The sequence below is a fragment of the Macaca mulatta genome, chromosome 2 (genome assembly GCF_049350105.2).
Source record: "Macaca mulatta isolate MMU2019108-1 chromosome 2, T2T-MMU8v2.0, whole genome shotgun sequence".
Classification (NCBI taxonomy): Eukaryota; Metazoa; Chordata; class Mammalia; order Primates; family Cercopithecidae; genus Macaca; species Macaca mulatta.
The window spans coordinates 44,967,100-44,991,290 of NC_133407.1; the positions used below are offsets into that span (position 1 = coordinate 44,967,100).

The 24,191-nt window shown below is 39.9% G+C and overlaps 1 protein-coding gene across 50 annotated transcripts in view; it reads right to left on the reverse strand.

Annotated features, from left to right (window-relative positions):
* The window catches only part of TFDP2 (transcription factor Dp-2), a 197,046-nt gene that overhangs the window by 36,792 nt on the left and 136,063 nt on the right, over positions 1-24,191 (reverse strand). For 41 of the 50 annotated variants that reach the window (NM_001261774.1, XM_028843368.2, XM_015131934.3 and 38 more), the window contains 3 exon segments: positions 5,382-5,429; positions 6,856-6,977; positions 16,991-17,094. In NM_001261774.1, the coding sequence (NP_001248703.1) occupies positions 5,382-5,429; positions 6,856-6,977; positions 16,991-17,094 (274 nt within the window). 50 annotated transcript variants of the gene reach the window in all.

Genomic DNA, 24,191 nt, shown 5'->3' on the forward strand with positions numbered 1-24,191 from the left:
ACTGCTGCCAAGTTATTTCATTAAAACAAAAATTCTGTTTTCATGTTTTAATATCTGGAAGAACTGTTTTTAGCAATCTTTTTTTTTTTTTTGAGACGGAGTCTCACTCTGTCACCAGGCTGGAGTGCAATGGTGCAATCTCGGCTCACTGCAATCTCCGCCTCCTGGGTTCAAGCAATTCTCCTGCCTCAGCCTCCTGAGTAGTTACAGGCACACGCCACCACGCCCAGCTAAATTTTGTATTCTTAGTAGAGACAGGGTTTCACCAGGTAGGACAGGATGGTCTTGAACTCCTGACCTCAGATGATCCGCCTGCCTCAGTCTCCCAAAGTGCTGGGATTACAGGTGTGAGCCACCATGCCCAGCCGGCAATCATGTTTTAAACTTCACAGAATGTTTTTCTTCCTTGCTTCTTTTCCATAGGATCTTCTTTTTCTTTCATGGGTATTCGCTTCTTAGGAACCTTCAGACCTCTCAAAGGGTGATAATTACAACTTTATTTTATTGTTCTTTTTTATCTTACTGTTCTACATCCTCTTGGGTCATAACTTTTGTTTATTCATCTTGTTCCTTTTCTTTCATGATAGTTTTCCCAAAATGTCCTGTTCTTTCATATTCACAAATGTTGAATTCAAGTTTTCAACATATAGAGTTTACATGAGCTTCTTGTATGCAGGCTTGTTTTCCTAAGAAGGTTCTCCTCACTTGTGCAGGGCTAACTACAACTTCTGTGGATGTGAGTGGGCCATGCTGGCAACAAGCTTAACTTCAGGTTGTGTTTGCTGCTAAGCAGGCAAGCAGGCAGCCAGTCTGTTCTCTCTCTCTTCCCCACAAATACAAATGCCAGTATGAGGAAAACCTGTTCTGGGGCATACTAAAATTCTTTTTTTTTTTTTTGAGACAGAATCTTGCTCCATCGCCCAGGCTGGAGTGCAGTGGCGCAGTCTTGTCTCACTGCAACCTCCGGCCTCCTGTGTTCAAGCGATTCTCCTGCCTCAGCCTCCCAGGTAGCTGGGACTACAGGCGCCTGCCACCACGCCTGGCTAATTTTTTGTATTTTTAGTAGAGATGGGGTTTCCCTGTGTTAGCCAGGATGGGCTCGATCTCCTGACTTCGTGATCTGCCCGCCTTGGCCTCCCAAAGTGTTGGGATTACAGGCGTGAGCCACCGCGCCTGGCGGCATACTAAAATTCTTAAACCCAACTGAGGCAGGCAGTTGTTTCCCTGGGATCAGTTCTCCAAGTTTCAGCCCTGGGGGAGAAATGTGTTTGGTGCAACTGCTCTGTGTATGGAGGTGGGATAAGAGGTACAAGGGGATTTGAAGGGTTGGGATGGTTCAGCCGGCCCAGCTGCTCAAAGTCTTTATTTAATCACTCTCCTTACTTCCTCCAACAATTCATTCTTGCTTTCTACAGAAGTCAACTTTAAGCCTGGAGCCTCTCTGTGACAATGTAGGGTACAATGGCTACCATTTCTGATGCTGACTTCTTCCACGCATATTGTGCGATGTAGATTTCTCTACTTTCACTTTTCATCATAACACTAGCCTTCATTTTCCAGTTGGGAAATCTGTACCCCTATCATTTTTTACAGCACCTTTGCAGATTTACTTTAATTATTATGATTATGATTATTATTATTATTATTTTTGAGACAGAGTCTCACTCGGTTGCCGGGGCTGGAGTGCAGTGGCACGAACTCAGCTCACTGCAACCTCTGCCTCCTGGGTTCAAGCGATTCTTGCACCTCAGCCTCCTAAGTAGCTGGGATTAAAGGCATGTGCCACCATGCCTGACTAATTTTTGTATTTTCAGTAGAGATGGGGTTTCATGAGGTTGGCTAGGCTGGTCTTGAATTCCTGACCTCAAGTGATATGGCTACCTTGGCCTCCCAAAGTGCTGGGATTACAGGCGTGAACCACTGTGCCCAGGTCCCTTTAATTATTTTTTATACTAAAATTTCAATAATATCTTAGCAGTGGGCATGAGGAAGGTAGGGAGTAAACATGAGTAATCAGTCCATCTTTTTTTTTTTTTGCGATGGAGTCTCGCTCTATTACCCAAGCTGGAGTGCAGTGGCATGATCTCGGCTCACTGCAACTTCCGCTTCCCAGGCTCAAGTGATTCTCTTGCTTCAGCCTCTCAACTAGCTGGGATTACAGGCATGTGCCACCATGCCTGGCTAGTTTTTGTATTTTTAGTAGAGATGAGGTTTCACTGTGTTACCCAGGATGGTCTCGATCTCCTGACCTTGTAATTTACCCACCTCGGCCTCCCAAAGTATCAAGATTACGTGCATGAGCCACCGTGCCCAGCCCAGTCCATCATCTTAAATTGGAAGCTCTCTATTTAAATCTTAAATATATAGGGTTTACACATTTTTTTAAGAGCCTGAGATCTTTCAAACACCAAGACCCTCTCTTTCCAAATAACATCAATATTTGGCCACAGGATGTAAACACTCTATTAATTCATAAACCAAACAAAGAAACCAGGAGGAAGCATTCTTTATCAAAGGAACTAAATTAAGAAACTAAAACCTAAATAAGAAAATAAAACCACAGACTGGGCACGGTGGCTCACCCCTGTAATCTCAGTACTTTGAGAGGCTGAGGTAGGTCAGGCGTTCGAGACTAGCTGGCCAATATGGTGAAACTTGTCTCTACTAAAAATATAAAAATTAGCTGGGCATGGTGGTGGGTGCTTGTAATCCCAGCTACTCAGGAGGCTGAGGCAAAAGAACTGCTTGAACCCAGGAGGCGGAGGCTGCAGTGAGCAGAGATCGCGCCACTGCACTCCATTTTGGACAACAGGGCGAGACTCTATCTCGAAAAACAAACAAACAAACAAACCCCACTAATATACTGTGGTTTGAAAAGCATGTTACAGTTTATTAATTATTTCCTTTTAAGTATTCAAAAGAATTACACCCAAAGAATAAAAAAGTATTTTTCTTTCTTTCCAGGCACGTAACTAGAATCTACAAACCATCTCTTGACATTTTCCCAATAAATTTTTTATGGTTTACAAAAGTAATATACAAATTAAATTTATAGTATTGTATTTCAAGTATAAATTGCAATAAATGTATTTCATTTAAATAAGGAGTTATATAAAATATATAGTAAAAGTTTCATTTCTTGTTAAAAAAAGAGTCAACCAGAATATTTAAATCAACAAAATATTTCAGTCATGTTTATAAAATTAAACCTTGACTTAATTAGCAAAAAAGTAAAAAATAAAAAAAAGGCCAGGTGTGGTGGCTCATGCCTATAATCTCAGCACTTTGGGAGGCCAAGGCAGGTGGATCACTTGAGGTGAGGAGTTCAAGACCAGCCTGGCCAACATAATGAAACCCCATCTCTACTAAAAATACAAAAATTAGCTGGGTGTGGTGGCACACGCCTGTAGTCCCAGTTACTTGGGAGGCAGAGGTTGCAGTGAGCCGAGATCGCGCTACTGCACTCCAGCCTGGGCAACAGAGTGACACCATGTCTTAAAAACAAAAGAGGCTGGGCACAGTGGATCACGCCTGTAATCCCAGCAATTTGGGAGGCCAAGGCAGGCAGATCACTTGAGGTCAAGAGTTTGAGACTAGCCTGGTCAACATGGTGAAAGCCTGCTTCTACAAAAATACAAAAACTTGCTGGGCATGGTGGTGCATGTCTGTAATCCCAGCTACTTGGGAGGCTGAGACAGGAGAATCGCTTGAACCCAGAAGGTAGAGGTTGCAGTGAGCTGAGATCAAGCCATTGCACTCCAGCCTGGGAGAGAGAGGAAGACTCCATCTCAAAAAAAAAAAAGAAAAAAAAGAAGCATAAAGAAAAAACTGAAACACCACTGTGCTAAATCTTACTAATTTAGAACAAGGAATAAAGAAAAACACATGTCAAATCTTTGCAGTTTGACAGAGGGGTGGTGGGGATACACTGCAGAAAAGTTACATTCAAAACTTTTTAAAGAATGATAAAAAAAAAAATGCTAGGAAAAAAAGCCACTGAACCAAATGTAGAAAGACAAAGTTGAACCAATGGCTATACTAATACATTTAATCTAACACGTTTATGTATTCTCACTTATAGATCTTTAGAATTCTCACTTACAAAGGAGAATAAAGAGAATCTTGGTTTTTGTACTGTTTGCAATGCAGAGGTGTCACCCACCATAACTGACAAATAGTTCCATTTTAAGGCCTTAAACATTGCTAAATACATCTGCAAGAACTTGTTCTGTTGCCCTTTCCAAGGATAAACACCAGTAAAGACCAGTTTGAGTTGGAAAGAGGACTTTCCATTAGAGAGTAAAGAACATTTCGTTTCTATGGTACGGCAGCTCCTCAGACGTGATTGTATCTGTTGAAAACAATTAGGACCAAGAAGCAAGCAACAAAAGCCACCAAGGAACTGAAACAGCACTAGTGTCAGGGCAAGAAAACACACATCCTTTATACATATTCCCACAGTTCTCACTCAGAGCCTAGTCACTTTCATTTTAGACTGAATTCTAACACATTTAGCCATCTAGTTTCTCAGGGCACAGCAAATCAGAGATAGCAAATTAGAAAATGTAGGAGTTTCTGACGTGGCAGGCATTTATTTTTTACTTAACAGACTACAAGTGATTCTGATGCAGTCAGAATGGAGAAGCCACTGTCCTAATATTCTAAGATAACGTGAACTTTCCTTATGCCCAACATATTGCTTAAGAACAACTGAGAGTTTGTTATGATTTATAAATGTTTTAAGAAAAACTTAGCAGGGTGCGGTGGCTCACGCCTGTAATCCTAGCACTTTGGGAGGCTGAGGCAGGTGGATCATGAGGTCAGGAGTTCGAGACCAGCTTGGCCAACATGGTGAAACCCCGTCTCTACTAAAAATACAAAAATTAGCCAGGCATGGTGGTGTGCGCCTGTAATCCCAGCTATTCAGGAGGCTGAGGCAGGAGAATCACTTGAACCTGGGAGACAGAGGTTGCAGTGAACCAAGATCGCACCACTGCACTCCAGCCTGGGTGACAAAGAAAGATTCCATCTCAAAAAAAAAAAAAAAAGAAAAAAGAAAAACTTGTTAAAGTTTGGGCATGTTAGGGTAATGTGGAGCATTCACTTTGATAAAACTCTTCATTTCCCAGATGGAAAGAGGGGAGGTAATACTAAAGGACATACTACCAATAGTCAATCTGCTCACAGGGTAATTTCTACTGAAACCATACAGATACTATGAGTGAACTGGGACACTTGATGCAGAATGAAATAATGGCAAAAACTGAAAGAAGTTGAAGTTACACGAAGAGAAACATCGCATTAAACCAGAGTAGTCGCAACGCCAACAACCTCTCTATATAACAGAATCTTCCAAACAAAATAGTTAGACTTATACTCACCTTTCTGAAAAATCAGAGTCTATAAATTTTCTAGCCCGTTTTCTATCACTAAAAAGGAAAAAAGATAGCATAAAAACAACACATACTTAAATACAATTTAATTTCATTAATACTTTATTATAACTTGTCTAATTATACATTGAATATATTTGAAGACTAAAACTAACAAATACAAAAGATAGGTACATAAAATAAATCCTAATTGTATCATGTGAACAAGATATCACAACATAATAATCATAGGTTGAAAAGAGCTCAATGAATAGTTAGGGAGGAAAACACTGCAGACCTGCAAACAAGACAGAGAAAAATTTTCTTCACTCTGTGAAATACTGACTATACCAGACAATCCTGCCACCTCCGATATAAAGCACAAATGGGGCTGAAAATATCCAGACCCTGGTCATTTCCAAAGTGGGCCAACACTGCTGGCACAGGCTTGGCTTTCATGTTATAATCTTTCAAGGCTATATAGAAATCCAGGGTAACCTTAGATGTACACAAGAATGTTCATGAGGATTGAGTAACGCCCATAGGATTACAGGTAATTCTGTCATTTCAGCTCATTTGATAATGGAAAAGTATGCATATACAAAACTCTTCTGTCTTTAATGTATTTGTACGTGTGTGTAGGCATGTATTTATGTATATTAATATGTATACATCTTAAAGCACTTTGCCAGGATTATTAATTCACTTAATATCCTTGAAGCAAGGAGATTCTTACTGCACTAAGATTTACCATCTGCTTGCTCAAACTCACATATGACAGAATCACCAATGCAGTATTCCACCATGTAAATAACTTCTAAAGTAACAAAACATCTCAAGTAACAAAACGAGATTTTCAGCAATTTATCTTATTTATTTTTCTTTTATGGAAGTATGAGGTACTAAAATGATAAAGAGTAGAGAAAGGTGTAAGTATTTACAGGCAAAGATGAAACATATAGAAGTTTGTACTAAAAGTGACAAATTAGTAACATAGAAGAGATATTGATTCAATTGTTCAGCATTTAAAAAGAAGAGGAAATTTAATGAAAAAATGTATTTGGCCTCTTTTCCTAACCTTTTCTGGTTTTTAAGGAAATAATTCATAGGGGAAATTCTGAGTATAGCCAACACTTAATATTTAACTCCTTTTTTATGTGAGTTAAAAATATATAAAAATAGAGTTTTTATATTTCCAAAGCAGTTAAATGTTATAATAAAAGTAGTCCTATTCCAGAGTTTAAAAAGTCACGGCGTTCAGTTATGATTTATTGTACTGTTTTTTTCTGTTTAAAAATAGTTGTTCCAGAGATGATTTATATCTAAGATATAAAGTGAAATAAAATAGGTGATTTTAAAGGAAAAACATTTGTTTTTAAGAACTAAACTAAAATAAAACAAGAACGGAAGACAAGATAGTGAGAAAAAAATGTCTAAACTTCTTTTTTAAGGTTTTAAAAATAGTAACTTGCAACACTCTTACCCAGGGACCCAGCCAGTAGCTTCTGCTATGTGTGTCTGAGTAACCATTGCTGGTGCAGGGGTATATGGACTCCCAATCAGAACACTTCCTGAACTGGTTAGTCTCTGTGGTGTGCTTATAATCTGTAAAGTCAGGAACAAAGAATATGATATTCTTAATTATTAAGAAAAGCCTACAGGCAGAAAATAATGTTGATTGCTAACCTACATATGAGGAAATAAAAGGTACTTAATGTCAGTCATCTAAGAATATAAGCAATGCCTTTGATTTACTTATATCCTAGGATCTTAATGCACAAGTATCCTGAATACTGACATGAGGTCACAATTCAGGTTTCAGCAAATGAATGGCAATTTGGAAGGATTAAGTAGAGAACTGACAATGCTTCAAAAATCAGAAAAATGAAAAGCTTTCTTTGAAACTGAGGAAATGAATTGCAGTACAGCTTGATTTACTGAAACCAGGGTAAGAGCAAATCAGACTTCCACAGTCCATCATACAGTATACACAAAGATACTATCCAGCTTGGATAATTATATAGATGCAATTTTATCCTATTTAAAAAAAGTATTGGACAGGGAGCGGTGGCTCGTGCTGTAAACCCAGCACTTTGGGAGGCCAAGGTGGGAGGATCACCTGAGGTCAGGAGTTCAAGACCAGCCTGGCCAACATGGTAAAAACCCATCTCTACTAAAAATACAAAATTAGCCAGGTATGGTGGTGTGCGCCTGTAATCCCAGCTACACGAGAGGCTGAGGCAGGAGAATCGCTTGAACCCAGAAGGCGGAAGTTGCAGTGAGCGGAGATGGCACCATTGCACTCCAGCCTGGGCAAAAAAAGCAAAACTCCATCTAAAAAAAAAAAAGAGTATTTCATGTTATTAAATACTCTTTGAAGACATTTTAAAGACCATAAAACATTCTACCATGTGGATTTATTATTCTCTATTAGATATATACGGATTTTTAATTGTTCACTGTTATAAAGAATGCTGTGATAAACATTTTTGTACAAAGACCTCGCCCTTAATTTCTATTTCCTAAGGCTAGACTCCAGAAAGGGGATTAATGGAACCCCTAAAGACTTTTTTAGAAAGGTACCTTATATGTGTTACCAAATTCCTTTCCAGGTCTTAAAATTTTCACTGGTTAAAAAACAAAACATGTTCTTCCCAAAGACATTTATAATAATTAATACAAAAAACCTAGCAGCCTAGTGATAGCTTTAGAAATATTTTCATGTAAAAAAAGGGGAAGAGGCACGCTCCAGTGAATGGGGATATTAATGAAACATGATTGGACCCTATTGGATAATTACTGAAGCAACTGTTGGGTATATAGTTCTATTTTTGTAAAGTTTTGAAAGTGTTCATGATAGTAAGTTTTAAGTCCCAACTCAGAGAGAAAAATATCTACAGGGACTACATGTAATTGAATAAGTCCTCAAACAAGAGAAATAGTTCTATTCTACTGCCTTATGCAAGACAAAATGCTAATTAATTTTTATTTCCCTGACCAAATGAAACATGTTTCTGCAGCCAGGGTGAATCATTAAATTCATTGCTAACTTGCTCCATACATAACTAAAGGGAAGGATTAATAAGCATTTCAAGCTCTTCATTTGCATTTGAAGGAAAGAGTCAAACAATAACCTCTGAAGCATAAAAATAGTTCAGACCTAGTTATTAAAGTCTAGTCAACATGTATTCATTTACCAAGTATTTAAGAATCTTAGCTAGCTTCTGTTTATGTTTGACTATGTTAGTTTGGGGCTAGGAAGATGTTAGTACCTACAATTGTTTATGAAATAGTTTTAGTAAGTTCATTCTATAGTTACAAAAATAAAAACAAAAGTTAATAATACTGACAGATGTCTGGAGAGTTCTGATTATGTACAACACACCAAGGGTATTAAATAAGGCACTCAGAAGTTTGCCTCGTGCGAAAACATAAAAACAGAAAATGTGTCTGTACCTCTCAATGAATTCTGCCTTGCATTCCAAGTATGCTTGCACTTCCCACTCCACACGTCTGGTCCCACATCCCCACTTTCATTTCAGTGCAGGATCTTTAGGGGTGGAGAGTAACCTGCTAAACTATGTCCTTTGCAGGGTTTAACACAGTGGTAGGGGATGCTCATAGGAAAGGCACAATAAATATTTACTAACTGGGATAAAATACTCAACTTTTAAAATAATAAGAAAAAAAGTAACTTCATTTATTGATATGCTAAAAGGATTATATAAAATCCACTAAAAAAATACAACATAGTTTCCACCAATCACTACATCACATTCTCTATCATGCTGACCTTGGGTATGGACAGCTTATGAAGAAAAATGTGAGTTATTTGATTACCCTCTGGTCGACTCTACTCCTTGAACAGCAGTGTCTACAAAGCTATTCTAAGCATTCCAATTTACCCTTGAAATGCATTGCATTACTATTGCAGTATTATTACTAAGGAGATCTTTTTCTATATGGTATTAGCAGCCTACATGCTTGGTTTTGCTGATTTACAGGGCTTTGTAGAAAAAAAAAGCTGGGCATGGTGGCTCATGCCTGTAATCCTAGCACTTTCTGAGAGGCAAAGGCAGGCAGATCATTTGAGGTCAGGAGTTCATGATCAGCCCGGCCAACACGGCGAAATCCCTACTCTATTAAAATATAAAAATTAGCTGGGCGTGGGGGTGGGCACCTATAATCCCAGCTACTTGGAAGGCTGAGGCAGGAGAATCACTTGAACCCAGGAGGCGGAGGTTACAGTAACCAGGGATCATGCCACTGCACTCCATCCTGGGCGACAGAGTGAGACTCTATCTCAAAAAAAAAAAAAAAAAAAAAAAGAAAGAAAAGAAAAAAGAAAGGAAGGAGGAAGGGAAAGAGGACATAGAGAAAAACAGGCTATCTTTATGAAAATGACTTTGAAAGTGAATTCTAGTTTACATTTTCTTTTTTTCCCTCCCTCATTGTCAGATTGTTAGCTGATATTCTTTGCTGATTGGAGAGTGATTAGCAACACTCTGCTCCTTTCTCTTAGCACAGGGCCTGGTACACAGCAATTCCTTAATAAACATTTCCTGCATGAACAAATTACAGAGATGACACACTTGAACAGGAAAGATAAGGTCTAAGAGTATGTGAGATACGGTAAGTTACTAAACTAGGATAATGAGAGTGAAACGTAAGAAATAAAACAAAAGGAAAGTCAGTGAGACTTGAACAGCCACAGAATATAAGAAAATTGGTTTACAGGGTGATGAGTCAGTCATGCTTTCTAACTCTGAACCTTAATTTTGAAATCCCAGGCCAGGCACGGTGGTTCACTCCTAAAAATCCCCGCACTTTGGGAGGCTGAGGCGGGTGGATCATTTGAGGTCAGGAGTTCGAGACCTGCCTGGCCAAAATGGTGAAACCCCATCTCTACCAAAAATACAAACAAAATCAGCTGGGTGTTGTGGCACACGCCGGTAATCCCAGCTACTCAGGAGGCTGAGGCAGAAGAATCGCTTGAACCTGGGAAGCGGAGGCTGTAGTGAGCTGAGATCGTGCCACTGCACTCCAGCCTAGGCGACAGAGCGAGACTCTGTAAAAAAAAAAAAAATTGAAATCCCAAACTGAAGTATTAAAGTTGGAGGTAAAAATATACTTTTAATATTCACTTGATACGATAAGGAAAACAGAGTTTTAAATTCCAGAGTGCTCTTACCAAAAATCCAGACATCCTTAATTTAAATGTTATGTGGTTTCTCTGACAATAGAATTAGTTACACTGGGAAAATCAGATAGCAATTGAACATTATTCTGAACATTTTCCTGCCCTCAATCAACATATTTTATGTGCTACTGCCATCTACAGTTTAAAAAGCCAAGAGAGCATATGTATTCCAAAGGGAAAAAAAATTACAAAATTATAAAGTGGTATATTAAGAGATTTCACTATTTGATGGAATTTTGGTTTTCACTGTAAGAAACATGCAGTTTTCACTCTTCTAAAATAAGACAGTCATGAGATTATCTTATACAGTTGACCCTTGAATTACATGGGCTTGAACTGGGCAGGTCCACTTATACATGGATTTCCTTTCACTTCTGCCACCCCTGAGACAGCCAGATCAACTTCTCCTCTTTCTCCTCTGCAGCCTACTCAACGTGAAGACATCGAGGATGAAGACTTTTATGATAATCCACTTCCACTTAATGAATTATAAATGTATTTTCCTAATGATTTTCTTAGTAATTTTTTTCCCTAGCTTACTTTATTGTAAGAATACAGTATACAATACATATTAACATACAAAATAACATTAATATAACATAAAATGTGTTATTCGACTATTTATGTTATAGTAAGGCTTCTAGTCAATAATAAGGTATTAACAGTTAAATTTTGGGGGAGTCAAAAGCTAACCATGGATTCATGACTGCACAGGGGCTGTGCCCTTATCCCTTGCATTATTCAAAGGTCAACTGTATAATCACAAGATCTATAACATATAACCATAAGAGAGCCTATAAGAAAAGGGCAAGTATCTTCAACTGAAATAAGTACTGCTAAACTAGTTTCCATAACCACAGAAAACAAATGAAAACTTTTCATGGGGCCTTTTGAAATTTCTACCTACCATTAAGATTTGGCTTCCAAAAGACACGTGAAGTTCAAAGGGCAAGCAGAAACAGAAGGCTAAGAAGCAAATCAGTGAGTTTTTATCCAAGAATTCTTTAACTAAACAAAAACTTTTTAAAAAATCATGGATGAGGGAGTTAGAGGAGAACCGATAATGGCTCTAACTGGGTGTCTTAGTCCATTCAGGCTACTATAACAAACCACCTTAGACTGGGTAATTAACTAATTAATTTTCTTTAAAGTCTTCCGCAAGGAGTACTAAACTGGGTAATTTACAAACCATAGAAATTTATTGCTCACTGTTCTGGAGGTTGCTGAGAGGTCCAAAATTAAAGTACTGACAGATTCAGTGCCTGGTGAGGGTTTATTCTCTGCTTCAGAGATGATGCCTTCTGGTTGCATCCTAATAGCAGAAAGGGTCCAGGGTGCTCCCTTCAACCTCTTTTATAAGGGCACTAATTCCATTCATGAGGGTGAAGCCCTCATGACTTCATCACTTCCCCAAAGGCCCCGCCTCTTAATACCACCACAGTAGGGATGAGGTTTCAACATGAATTTTGGAGGAACCCATTCAGACCAGAGCATTCAGTTCCTGACCCTCTAACATTCCTATTTCACAGGCAAAATACATTCATTTCATTCCATAGTCTCACAAGTCCTAACTCCTTCCCCAAATCAGGTATGAGTAAGACTCAAAGGTGCAATTCATCCTGAGGCAAATTCCCCTCCAGCTGTGAGTCTGTGAAATCCAACCTATTTCCAAAATACAATGATGGGACAGGCACAGAACATGCATTCCCATTCCAAAAGGGAGAAAATAGAAAAGAAGAAAGGGATAATAGGTCCCAACCAATCCAAAACCCAACAGGGCAAACATTAACTTTTAAGGCTTCAGAATAATCTTTGACTTGATATCCTGCCTTTTGGACACACTGGAGCAGGAGTTGGGCCCCCAGGCTACCAGGGGCCCCCATCCCCATGACTTTACTGGGGGCAGCCCATGCTCAGTTCTCCTGGGTTAGAGTTTGAGTCTTCTGCATGTGGCTCTCCCAGGCTGCAGTTGCATGCTGGAAGGTCTACTAGACTAGGGCCTCAGGGAGCGACCCCGCCCCTCTCAGCTCCACTAAGCTTTGCCCTGGCGAGGGTTCCCAGTGGTGGCCTCACCTCTGTAGCAATTCTCTGCCAGGATCTGTTAAGGCTCTCCAGGGCATCTTTTAAAATCTAGGTGGAAGTTATCATACCCCGCAGCTTGTGCACCCTGTACCCACTGGAGATGGCATCACTCAGACACTGCCAAGGTTCACCACCTGTGCCCTCTAGAGGAGCAGCCACATATATACTTGCACTATATTTGGGCCTACCGGAGCCACACCTGGAATGGCTAAGGAGCACTGCGCCAAAATTTGGGGAGCAGACTTGACACAGTGCCAGGAAGCGATTGCCAGGGTTTCATTAGCGCCTGAAGCCCCTCTTTTGATAGTTCTGTCCCCCATGTCTTGGCCCTCTGGGCCTGTGATGAGAGGAGCAGCATCGATAATCACTGAAATGCTGTGGGTTTATTCTTCCATGTTTTGATGAACAGCACCAAGCTTCCACCCATGCACACTGGTCTTCTTTATCAAAAGGTGACTAGGCCACTCTTTTGGTGTTCTCTCCAGAACATGCTTTTTTATTCTTTACATGGCCAAGCTGAGAATTTCCTAAATCTTCACTTCTGATTATAAATTATATCTTTAATTCACTTCTCTCTTCTCACATTTTACTATAAACAGCCAAGAGAAGCCACGTTGATCCCTAAACACTTTGCTTAGAAATTTCTTTGGCCAACTATCCAATTTCACTGATCCTAAGTTCCTCCTTCCACAAAACATTAAAACAGGAAAACAATTCAGTGAAGTCCCTTGCCACTTTTTTAGTGGTTGTTGTTTGGTTGTCTTATAGTGACTCCTCTGTCAGGGTCACTACAGCCTTGGACTCTTGGGCCCAAGTGATCCTCTCTCCTTAATCTCCTGAGTGGCAAGGACTATAGGTGCCACCATGCCTGGGTTTTTGTTTGTTTGTTTTCTGAGACAAAGTCTCACTCTGTTGCCCAGGCTGGAGTGCAATGGTGCAATCTTTGCTCACTGCAACCTCAGGCTCCCAGGTTCAAGTGATCTTCCTGCCTCAGCCTCCCAAGTAGTTGGGATTACAGGCACCCACCACCATGTCCGGCTAATTTCTGTATTTTTAGTAGAGACAGGGTTTCACCACGTAGGCCAGGCTGGTCTTGAACTCCTGACCTCAAGTGATCCACCAGCCTCGGCCTCCCGAAGTGCTGGGATTACAGGTATGAACCACTGCACCCGGCCTAGCTAATTTTTATTTTTAGTTTTTTTTTTAGTAGAGATGAGGTCTCACTATGTTGCCCAGGCTGGTCTTGAACTACTGGGCTCAAGACATCCTTCTGCCTTGGCCTCACAAAATGATGGGATTACAGGAATGAGCCACTGCGCCCAGCCTTTTGCTACTCTGTAACAAGGATGGCTTTTCCTCCAGTTTCCAATAACATGTCCTTCACTCCTGTCTGGGACCTCATTATAATGGCCTTTACCATCCATATTTGTGCCAACATTCTGTTCATGACCACGGAGGTACTCTCTAAGAAGAGTGAGGCTTTCTCTACAGCTCTCCTCCTCTTCTGATTCCTCACCAGAATCACCCTTAATGGTCCATTCATCTCAAGAGGCTTTTTCCAGCCTGTTCCTCTGAACTCTTCCAGCCTCTGCCCATTACCCAGTTCTAAAGCCATTTCCACAGTTTTAGGTGTTTGTTCTGGCAGCACCCCAGTTCTTGGTACTAATTTTTTTGTCTTAGTCTGCTATAACAAAATACCTTAGCATAGGTAATTTATAAACGATAGAAATGTATTTCTTGAAGTTCTGGTGGCTGGGAAGTCCAGGATCAAGCCAGCAAATTCAGTGTCTAGTGAAGGCTCACTCTCTGCTTCATAGGTGGTACCTTCTTGTAGTGTCTTCACTACAGGAAGTGGGGCAAAGAGCTCCCTTCAACTTTTTTTTTTTTTTTTTTTTTTAGACGGAGTCTTGCTCTATTGCCCAGACTGGAGTACAGTGGCACGATCTCTGCTCACTGCAACCTCTGCCTCCCGGGTTCAAGTGATTCTCCTGCCTTAGCCTCCCGAGTAGCTAGGACTACATGTGTGTCACCATGCTCAGCTAATTTTTTGTATTTTAGTAGAGATGGGGTTTCACTGTTTTAGCCAGGATGGTCTTGATCTCCTGACCTCGTGATCCACCTGCCTCGGCCTCCCAAAGTGCTGGGATTACAGGCTTGAGACACCACCCTCAGCAATTATTGTATTTTTAGTAGAGATGGGTTTCACCATGTTGACCAGGATGGTCTCAGTCTCTTGATCTCATGACCTGCCCACCTCGGCCTCCCAAAGTGCTGGGATTACTGGCCTGAGCCGCCGCACCCAGCCTCAACTTCTTTTATAAAGTCACTAATGCCCTCCATGAGAATGAAGCCCTCATGGCTTAATTACTTCCCCAAAGGTCCCACCCCTTAATACCATGACAATAGGGATTAAGCTTCAACATGAATTTTGGAGGGACACATTCAAGAGATAGCAATGGGGTCTTACAACCATTAGGAAACCAAAAACGAAATTCTGATTCCTGCCTAAGAACTCAGAACTGAAAAAAGGACTTCAGAAGTAGGCGGACAAATTAAGTACTTGGGATGGCCCAGCTGAAGGTAGAGTTCCAAATCTCCTCTCCTTCTTGTGACCTTTGTTCTGCTGATCCTGAGATTTACAGTAACTGAGTTAGTACCACACATCACTACTTATTATTAACAGAACTGGACCACGTAAGGGCTAACATGCATGTTAGTTCAAACTGACAATGGGAGAAAAATTATATATGCTTCCAAAGGATAAATTCACCTTGGGGTACAGCAGCGTTAAACAAACAAAAAATAATAGAAAATAATCTCTCAAAACAGAAGAGTACTGTAAGGGCAAGACTCATAAAAATTTGAGTATGTTTAATTTTGGTACTTATATAATCACATTTCAAAATGCAGATTTTAAAGTTGAGTGTTTTATCTCATTTGCACCTATAGTAGTGGCTGAGGAGGGGAAAATGCTTAGCAAATGTTTGAAAATATAACCTGAGCTACCTTGAAATGAAGGCTCTTATTTGAGCTTAAATCTCCATGAGGTTTGGAGCTAGACTACATTCTTCACATACTTACAGTAAATTGTGTTGGATCTTTAGCTTGATTTCTGCAGATGATAAACAGTCCTCAACTAACCAAGGAAAATGTCATGTCAAGAATGTGTCCTAAAGTCTTAGAGACTTTCTGAAACCATTAGGTATGTTAAAAGATATTTTTATCTAAATAACTTTGCATTTAACATAGTCCACAGTGCTGTTGTACATTGTGGGCGAAATTTATTCTTATTGCTCTACAGATGAAAAGATGAAAACACTGGCAACAAAGAGTTATTGCTTAAATGTTTGAGTACTTTTACTAATGGTGGGTAAGGCCATTTAAATTAGACTTAGTTTCAGAGTAGTGGAATGCAACCTTGTTTATAAATAAGTCTGCTGAAAGTGCTACACACTTCACGCTCCAGCATAATTAATGAATGACTTTACAGAAACAGTTGTTTTCCATTTTTCATTCATTATTTCTACCACTAAAGATTAAAATAAATTGGTATATTGTTTTTTTCCCAGAAGCCTTTAATGAAAGGAATTTTAAATTAATAGCTCCAGATGTAAATTAACTGTTGGGTCTCAGATTCCATTTATGTGAGAATACATAGTTTAGAGCAGTAAAGGTTATTTTATAAGAAAAAGAAAAGAGGAGGAGGATATAAAGCATAATACATTTCAAATCAATTTAAACAACTAAATACAAGAGAAACCTCACACAGAGAGCAAAAGACTTAAAACTACACATCCAGAATCCACAGATTCAAATATGTGAAAATTAAATATTAAAGAGCACAATGACTTTCTTTTTCTCAAGCTCAAGACTTGACCAGATACACTCAGACAAAAACAGAATGTTTTTTTAAAGTGACTCAGGTAACTGAAATTAATTATAATTTTGTTTTTTTCTTTTTGAGACAGGGTCTTGCTTTATCACCCAGGTTGGAGTGCAGTGGTGCAAACACGGTTCACTGTGACCTTGACCTCTTGGGCTCAAGCAATCCTCCCGCCTCAGTCCTCCAAGTAGCTGGGACTTCAGGCATGTGCCACAGTGCCCAGCTGTTTTTTGTAGAGACAGGGTTTCACCATGTTGCCCAGGCTGGTCTTGAACTCCTGAGCTCAAGTGATCCACCTGTCTCGGCTTCCCAAAGTGTTGGGATTACAGGCGTGAGACACCTGCCCCTCCTGGTTTAACTGGAATATCTGATCAAACATATTTAATGCAATTATCCTTTAAATAAGTATTGGCTAAACAAAGTTTCAATTCTAAGATTTGATAATTTTCTTACCATTTGGGGTCCAACATTCACATTTATTGGTCCTAAGGTTTTTGGTAAAATCTTTGTAGGTGAGTTGGTATTGGAAACTGGAAATGCAACAAATGAAATGTTGCCTGAAATGATACCAAAACATTAAGTTAGTATTCTGCAATACCAAGGCCATTTTCTAGCTATATACACCCATGGTCCTAATTCATTTTGTTGAGGTAATTTATAAATATCTTAGGAAGCACATTATGAACAAAATACACCTTACTGAAAAGCCATACTAATGACTGCTTTGTTGTAAGGAATACAATTAACTTTGCTGCATAAATAATCTTTATTTATATTTTACTGAAAGTCTATAAAATAAATAGTTCCAATTATTTGACAATTAACTATGAAACTTTCAGTTGGTCTTTTAGAGGAAAAAATATTTAGAGAATATATAATGCAAATCACAGTTTATATCAGAATTGAGAAAGAGATCTTTAATAGACATGATGGAACAAATAATATATTTGATGATGAAACATAACATGAAAAGTAAAATAACTATTTAAATTTCTTTGTAGTACAAAACATCGAGACTAAAAGCTAACATATTTTCAAACTGTCAAATTGATAATGCTTTAGGGTTTTATAATACTAGAGAAAAAACATGGTGCTAACTAGTTATTAATACTAAGAACAGTGGGATCTGTACTGTGTTTTCAAGTGATCTCAGTACTTTAAATTTCAAATTACCATAGCAAACTGCTACCAAGAAAATTCTCCTCTAAAGGAAAAGCCAACCTATTATTTTCTGAACTATAACATCAACTACTTAATTACCCCGACAAACTTCAGCTTATCAGTGTTTCTCTTAGAAGATAACAGTGTAACAAAATATATCAAAGGAGATCATCCAGGAAGTATGTGAAAGGCCAACACTAAAACCCGGGGACAAACAACATTTAAGGGTAGGACAACAAAGACATTTCCTTCTTAGTTGCCTTCCTCAGATGACCCCCATCTTCCAAAACTTGACCACACTCTTTAATCCCCTTACTATTTTTTTTTTTTTTTGTGATGGGGGTCTCTCTCTGACACCCAGGCTAGAGGGCAGTGATGCAATGACAGCTCACTATAGCCTCAAACTCCAGGGCTCAAGTGATCCTCCCACCTCAGCCTCCAAAGTGGCTGACACCACAGGCATGCGTCACCACACCTGGCTAATTTTTTTTATTTTGTAGAGATGGGGTCTTGCCATGTTGCCCAGCCTGGTCTCAAACTCCTGTGCTTCAAGCAGTTCTCCCCCTTAGCCTCCCAAAGTGCTGGGATTAAAGGCTTGAGCCATGGCACCCAGCCTAAATGACTTCTTTTTTCTTTTTCTTTTTTTGAGAGTCTCGCTCTGTCGCTCAGGCTGGAGTTCAGTGGCGCGATCTTGGCTCACTGCAACCTCCGCCTCCCAGGTTCAAGTGGTTCTCCTGTCTCAGCCTCCTGGGTAGCTGGGATTCCAGGCACCCACCATCATGCCCGGCTAATTTTTGAGTTTTACTAAAGACGGGGTTTCACCATGTTGGCCAGGCTGGTCTCGAACTCCTGACCTTGGGTAATCCGCCTCCCTCAGCCTCTCAAAGTTCTAGGATTACAGGCATGATCCACCGTGCCTGGCCCAAAATGGCTTCTTTCATCTCTGCTCTGCACTTTCTGCCTCTTCAGGGATCTCACCCATCAATTATCTACTCTGTCTCCTGAAGTTTCAACTATTCCATTGGCCCTTTCCCTTCAGTTTTTGTAGAGTTCATTTTCCCCCTAATTCCACAAATAAAATCAAATTATATTTATTGTACCCACTCAGCAAGTCCAAGTACCCAAATCTGCTTCTACTTCCTGTTCTCACTCTTGATATATGACTGAGCCCTCGTATATGATCACTGAATCCACCCAATGATCCAATCTAGAAATGATCTTCAGATCTTCACTCAATCTCCTCCTCATTCAACTGACCACCGTATTTGTTATTTCCTTATTCTAGTTCCTTTATGCCAGCGGTCCCCAATCTTTTTAGCACCAGGGACTGGTTTCGTGGAAGACAGTTTCTCCACAGATGGGGGTGAAGGGAGGTATGGTTTTGCAATGATTCAAGAACATTACATTTATTGTGCACTTTATTTCTATTATTATTACATTGTAGTATATAATGAATTAGTCATACAAATCATCACAATGCGGAATCAGTGGGAGCCTTGGGCTTGTTTTCCTGCTACTAGAGAGTCCCATCTGGGAGTGATGGAGACAGTGACAGATCATCAGGCATTAGATTCTCATAAGAAGTGTGCAATCTAGATCCCTCACATGCACAGTTCACAACAGGGTTTGTGCTCCTATGATAATCTAATGCCGCTGCTGATCTGACAGGAGGCGGAGCTCAGGCGGTGATGTGAGCGATGGGGAGTGGTTGTAAATACAGATGAAGCTTTGCTCACTCACTGGCTTGCCTGCCTGCCACTCACTTCCTGCTGTGTGGCCCAGTTCCTAACAGGCCATGGACTGGTACCTGGTGGCCGGTTGGGGATCCCTGCACTATGCTGCTGGCACTCATTTAATTTGCAACTTCATATCTGGTTTGAATACAGTTACCATCTAACTCAGTTGATTGACAATACAGGATGTCCAATGGAATCGCCTGGGGAACAATGAACAATACCAATGCCTTGGATCCTAGAGCTGCCCATATAATTGATCTGGGGTGAACCTGGGCATCAGGCCATTAAACATTCTCCAAACAGTTCCAATGTGCGGCCAGGGCTGAGCACCATCACTCTTACTAGATATCCTACTTCTAACAGCTTTCCTAGCCACTCCATGCATCTATAACAAACCATTCTTTCAACTGGCAAAACTGTTCTGAACACTCCCCTAATTATGGTTTTTAAGGACTCCACAACACTTCCTAAAAGCCTCTCAGACTCCTCAACATGGCACAAAAGCTCGCAGTGGAGATCTCACCCCTGCCTCCTTTCACAGCTTCATCTTCAGTTGCTCCCTCCACATGTACCCCGCAATCCAACCAGATTAAATACTTTACATTTCTAGAGAGGCCCCAATTCAACCAACTGGCTTTGGCATACACCTTTCCATCTGCTGAGAAGGCCCTTCTCTACTGAGCCAACTCCTACCTACTAGCACTTCAAAATGGATGGCTTCCACACCATTTTCTGAGCAATTATTATGTCCCCAGAGTCTGTTCCAGAGGTTTCCTATATATACATACATATATGTATGTACATATAAATATACACACACATAAAGTGTACATATACACATATATACGCGCACACGCGCGCGCACACACATGCACACACACTTTCTTGTCCTAAGCATCGATGAGGAAAAAAGTGTATATATATACACACACACACACACACATTTTATGTGTATGTATGTATGTGTGTATACTTTTTTCCTCATCGATGCTTAGGACAACAGTGTGAAATAGATTATTGGTGACCCTATTTTATATATTAAGAAATTGAGATTGAAATTAAATACAAGGTCCCATGGTAGTGAAGCCAACAGCTCCACCTCCAAAGCCTCTGCTCTATGCATCTCCTCCTTCTTAAAAGCTGTCCCATCCCCTGTGGTCTAAATTCTGGATATTCCTCTTCTGGCTTCTCATAAAACCTGTTATCACTTACTTGTAATTCTATTATAAATGGGTTACGTCTCTCAGCTTTGTATCCTAGCACCTAGTTTAGTCCTTGGAACAAAACAGGTGCACAAATGATAAAAAGTGTTTGATCAGCCAAGATTGAAAGTATTACCTTTCCTAATCTGGATGCCAAACTTCCTGCAATACAGCTTAAATTACAACCCTTGTTATTTTTCCAACCAAGATCATAACTCATACTGAGTTTGAAATCAATTTAAACAGCAGGTCCTTTGTTTATTTCACTTTTAACATGACCGAACTGGTATTATCAAATAAAGTTTCCCTACCTTGCAATTGTGCAACTGATTTTCTTAAAATAAAATGTGGCCAGGCAGTGGTTCACGCCTGTAATCCCAGCACTTTAGGAAGCCAAGCAGGGCAGATCACCTGAGGTCAGGAGTTCGAAACCAGCCTGGCCAACATGGCGAAACCCTGTCTCTACTAAAAATACAAAAGTTAGCCAGGCGTGATGGTGCACACCTGTAATCCCAGCTACTTGGGAGGCTGAGGCATGAAAATCACTTGAACTGAGGAGGTGGAGGTTGCAGAGAGCTGAGATAGCGCCACTGCACTCCAGCCTGGGCAATAGAGCAAGACTGTCTCAAAAAAAGAAAAAAGAACAATAAATTGACAAAACAAAAATTATAGTCCAGAAATAATTTCACCTATATATGAAAATTTTGTATATGATAAAGGTAGTATTTCAAACCAATGATGTTGAGACAAGAGACTATCCATTTGGATAAAAGAAATTTTAGATTTCAATTTATCACATTGAACAAAAACAAATTTCAGAAAAATCAAACATTTAAACATAAAAATTAAAACTTAAGAAAAAATACAATAATATTTTTATTTTTATTTATTTTTATTTTTATTTTTTTTGAGACAGAGTCTTGCTCTGTCGCCCAGGCTGGGGTGCAATGGCCGGATCTCAGCTCACTGCAAGCTCCGCCTCCCAGGTTTAGGCCATTCTCCTGCCTCAGCCTCCTGAGTAGCTGAGACTACAGGCGCCCGCCACCTCGCCCGGCTAGTTTTTTGTATTTTTTAGTAGAGACGGGGTTTCACCGTGTTAGCCAGGATGGTCTCGATCTCCTGACCTCGTGATCCGCCCGTCTCGGCCTCCCAATATTATTTTTATAATCCTGGAATGAGGAAGGCCCTCCTCACCGTGTTACAGAATTCAGATATCTTAAGTAAAAAGACTGATGGATTTGACTACTTAAAAATCAAAACTTTACAGCAAGACTTAATATACTTAGAAGACAAATGTCAGGCTGGTAAACAAATGTGCAATGCACAGGTCATTTGATTACCATTCTTTAAAAAATTTTGTTTGTTTAACCTATTGTTACGAATTAATAAGAAAAAGGCAATATCCCAATATAAAAATAAATCCGGTATATGAAGAAATACAGATGCCACTGATCACATGAAAAGATGCTTGATTTTAATAATTAAAAAACTAACTTTTGGGCCAGGCGTGGTGGCTCACACCTGTAATCCCAGCACTCTGGGAGGCCAAGGTGGGCAGATCACAAGGTCAAGAGTTCAAGACCAGCCTGGCCAAGATGGTGAAACCCCATCTCTACTAAAAATACAAAAATTAGCTGGGCGTGGTGGTGTGTGCCTGTAATCCCAGCTACTTGGGGGGCTGAGGCAAGAGAATCGCTTGAACCCGGGAGGCGGAGGTTGCAGTGAGCCAAAATCATGCCATTGCACTCCAGCCTGGGTGACAGAGCAAGACTCTGTCTCAAAAAAAAAACAAACAATTAACTTTTTAAAAAAAGGAAACCTTTTTGCATACTAGACTGATAAAAAATTAACAAGTCTGATAATGCACTGAGTTGGTAAGGATGTGGCAAAACAGTCACATTTTAAAAATACTGACTTGGCACCTACTACTCTATGTCAAGAACTAAGGCTAAGCATTAGGATATTCAGTGAACAAGCAACATTGTTCCCTGCACTCAAGGGACTAACATACTCTGTTAGTGAAGGGAATACTGTAGAGCCTTTCTGGAGGTTCTGACGATGTGTTGATGTGTTGATTTTAATTAGAAAGGAATAAACTGACCGTGTGTTAGAATACAAAATTCTATATAAATACTTTAAAAATAATTCTACACTTTTTTTTGAGACAGAGTCTCACTCTGTCCCTCAGGCTGGAGTGCAGTGGCACAACCTCGGCTCACTGCAAGCTCTGCCTCCCGGGTTCACACCATTCTCCTCCCTCAGCCTCCCGAGTAGCTGGGACTACAGGCACCCACCACCACGCCCAGCTATTGTTTTGGATTTTTAGTAGAGATGGGGTTTCACTGTGTTAGCCAGGATGGTCTCGATCTCCTAACCTCGTGATCCACCTGCCTTGGCCTCCCAAAGTGCTGGATTTCAGGCGTAAGCCACCATGCCCGGCCTATAATTCTACACATTTTAAAGCTTTTTTCCATCTCAACAAATACCCTCTGTTGCCTAAGTGGTAAGCTAATGTCTGGCTTCTGTGACATCATGATTGACAATGGGCATACCCTCTGACTGGCAATTCCTCTGGTGGAAATATAATAAACTAGGCAGATAAGAACAATTGTACGTGTCCTGGGATTGGAGCACGGTGGAGAAAAGCAAAGACCTACAAACAATTTAAGTGTTTAAACATCTTCTGGTACATGTGCATGATGGAATATTATATAGTCCCTAAAAACACAAGCATGTATTGCCATGGAAAAATGTCCTATTATAAAAGAACACGATTACATTTACCTGAAAAACTACATATATGTCTATTTTTCATATATTTTTATATATTCATAAAAAGTCTGCCAAGAGAAACCACAAATTTAATAGTGGTTAGCTCTGATGAGTAGCACGGAGGAAGCATTGTTTTACACTTTTTATTATTTGAAAAAAAATTTTATGAACATGCATGCACGTGTTTTATAATTTTAAAAGCTACTGTCGCCAGGTGTGGTGGCTCATGCTTGTAATCCCAGCTCTTTGGGAGGCCAAGGCAGGAGGATCACGAGGCCAGGAGTTTGAGACCAGCCTGATCAACATGGTGAAACCCCGTCTCTACTAAAAATTCAAAAATTAGCCAGGTGTGGTGGCGCACGTCTGTAATCCCAACTACTTAGGAGGCTGAGGCAGGAGAATCGCTTGAATCCGGGAGGTGGAGGTTGCAGTGAACCAAGATCGCACCACTGCACTCTAGACTGGGTGACAAAGTGAGACTCCGTCTTATAAACAAACAAACAAACAAATAAATAAATAAATAAATAAATAAATAAATATAAAAGTTACTGTCATTCTGAAAGAGAGAATGAATCAGCCATTGCTACTAAAACAAGTTTAAGATCTAGAAATGATTGTCTCATAAGTAGTAAAAATGAAATTTGCTTTAAAAGTAGTTAAAAGGACTCCACTAGAATTCTAATAGCTGTAATACCCAGAAATAAAAGCCACATGTTTAGACAAAACTTACTTTCATCAAATCAGCTAAGTTCAGCAGCAGAAATATATATATATATTTTCACT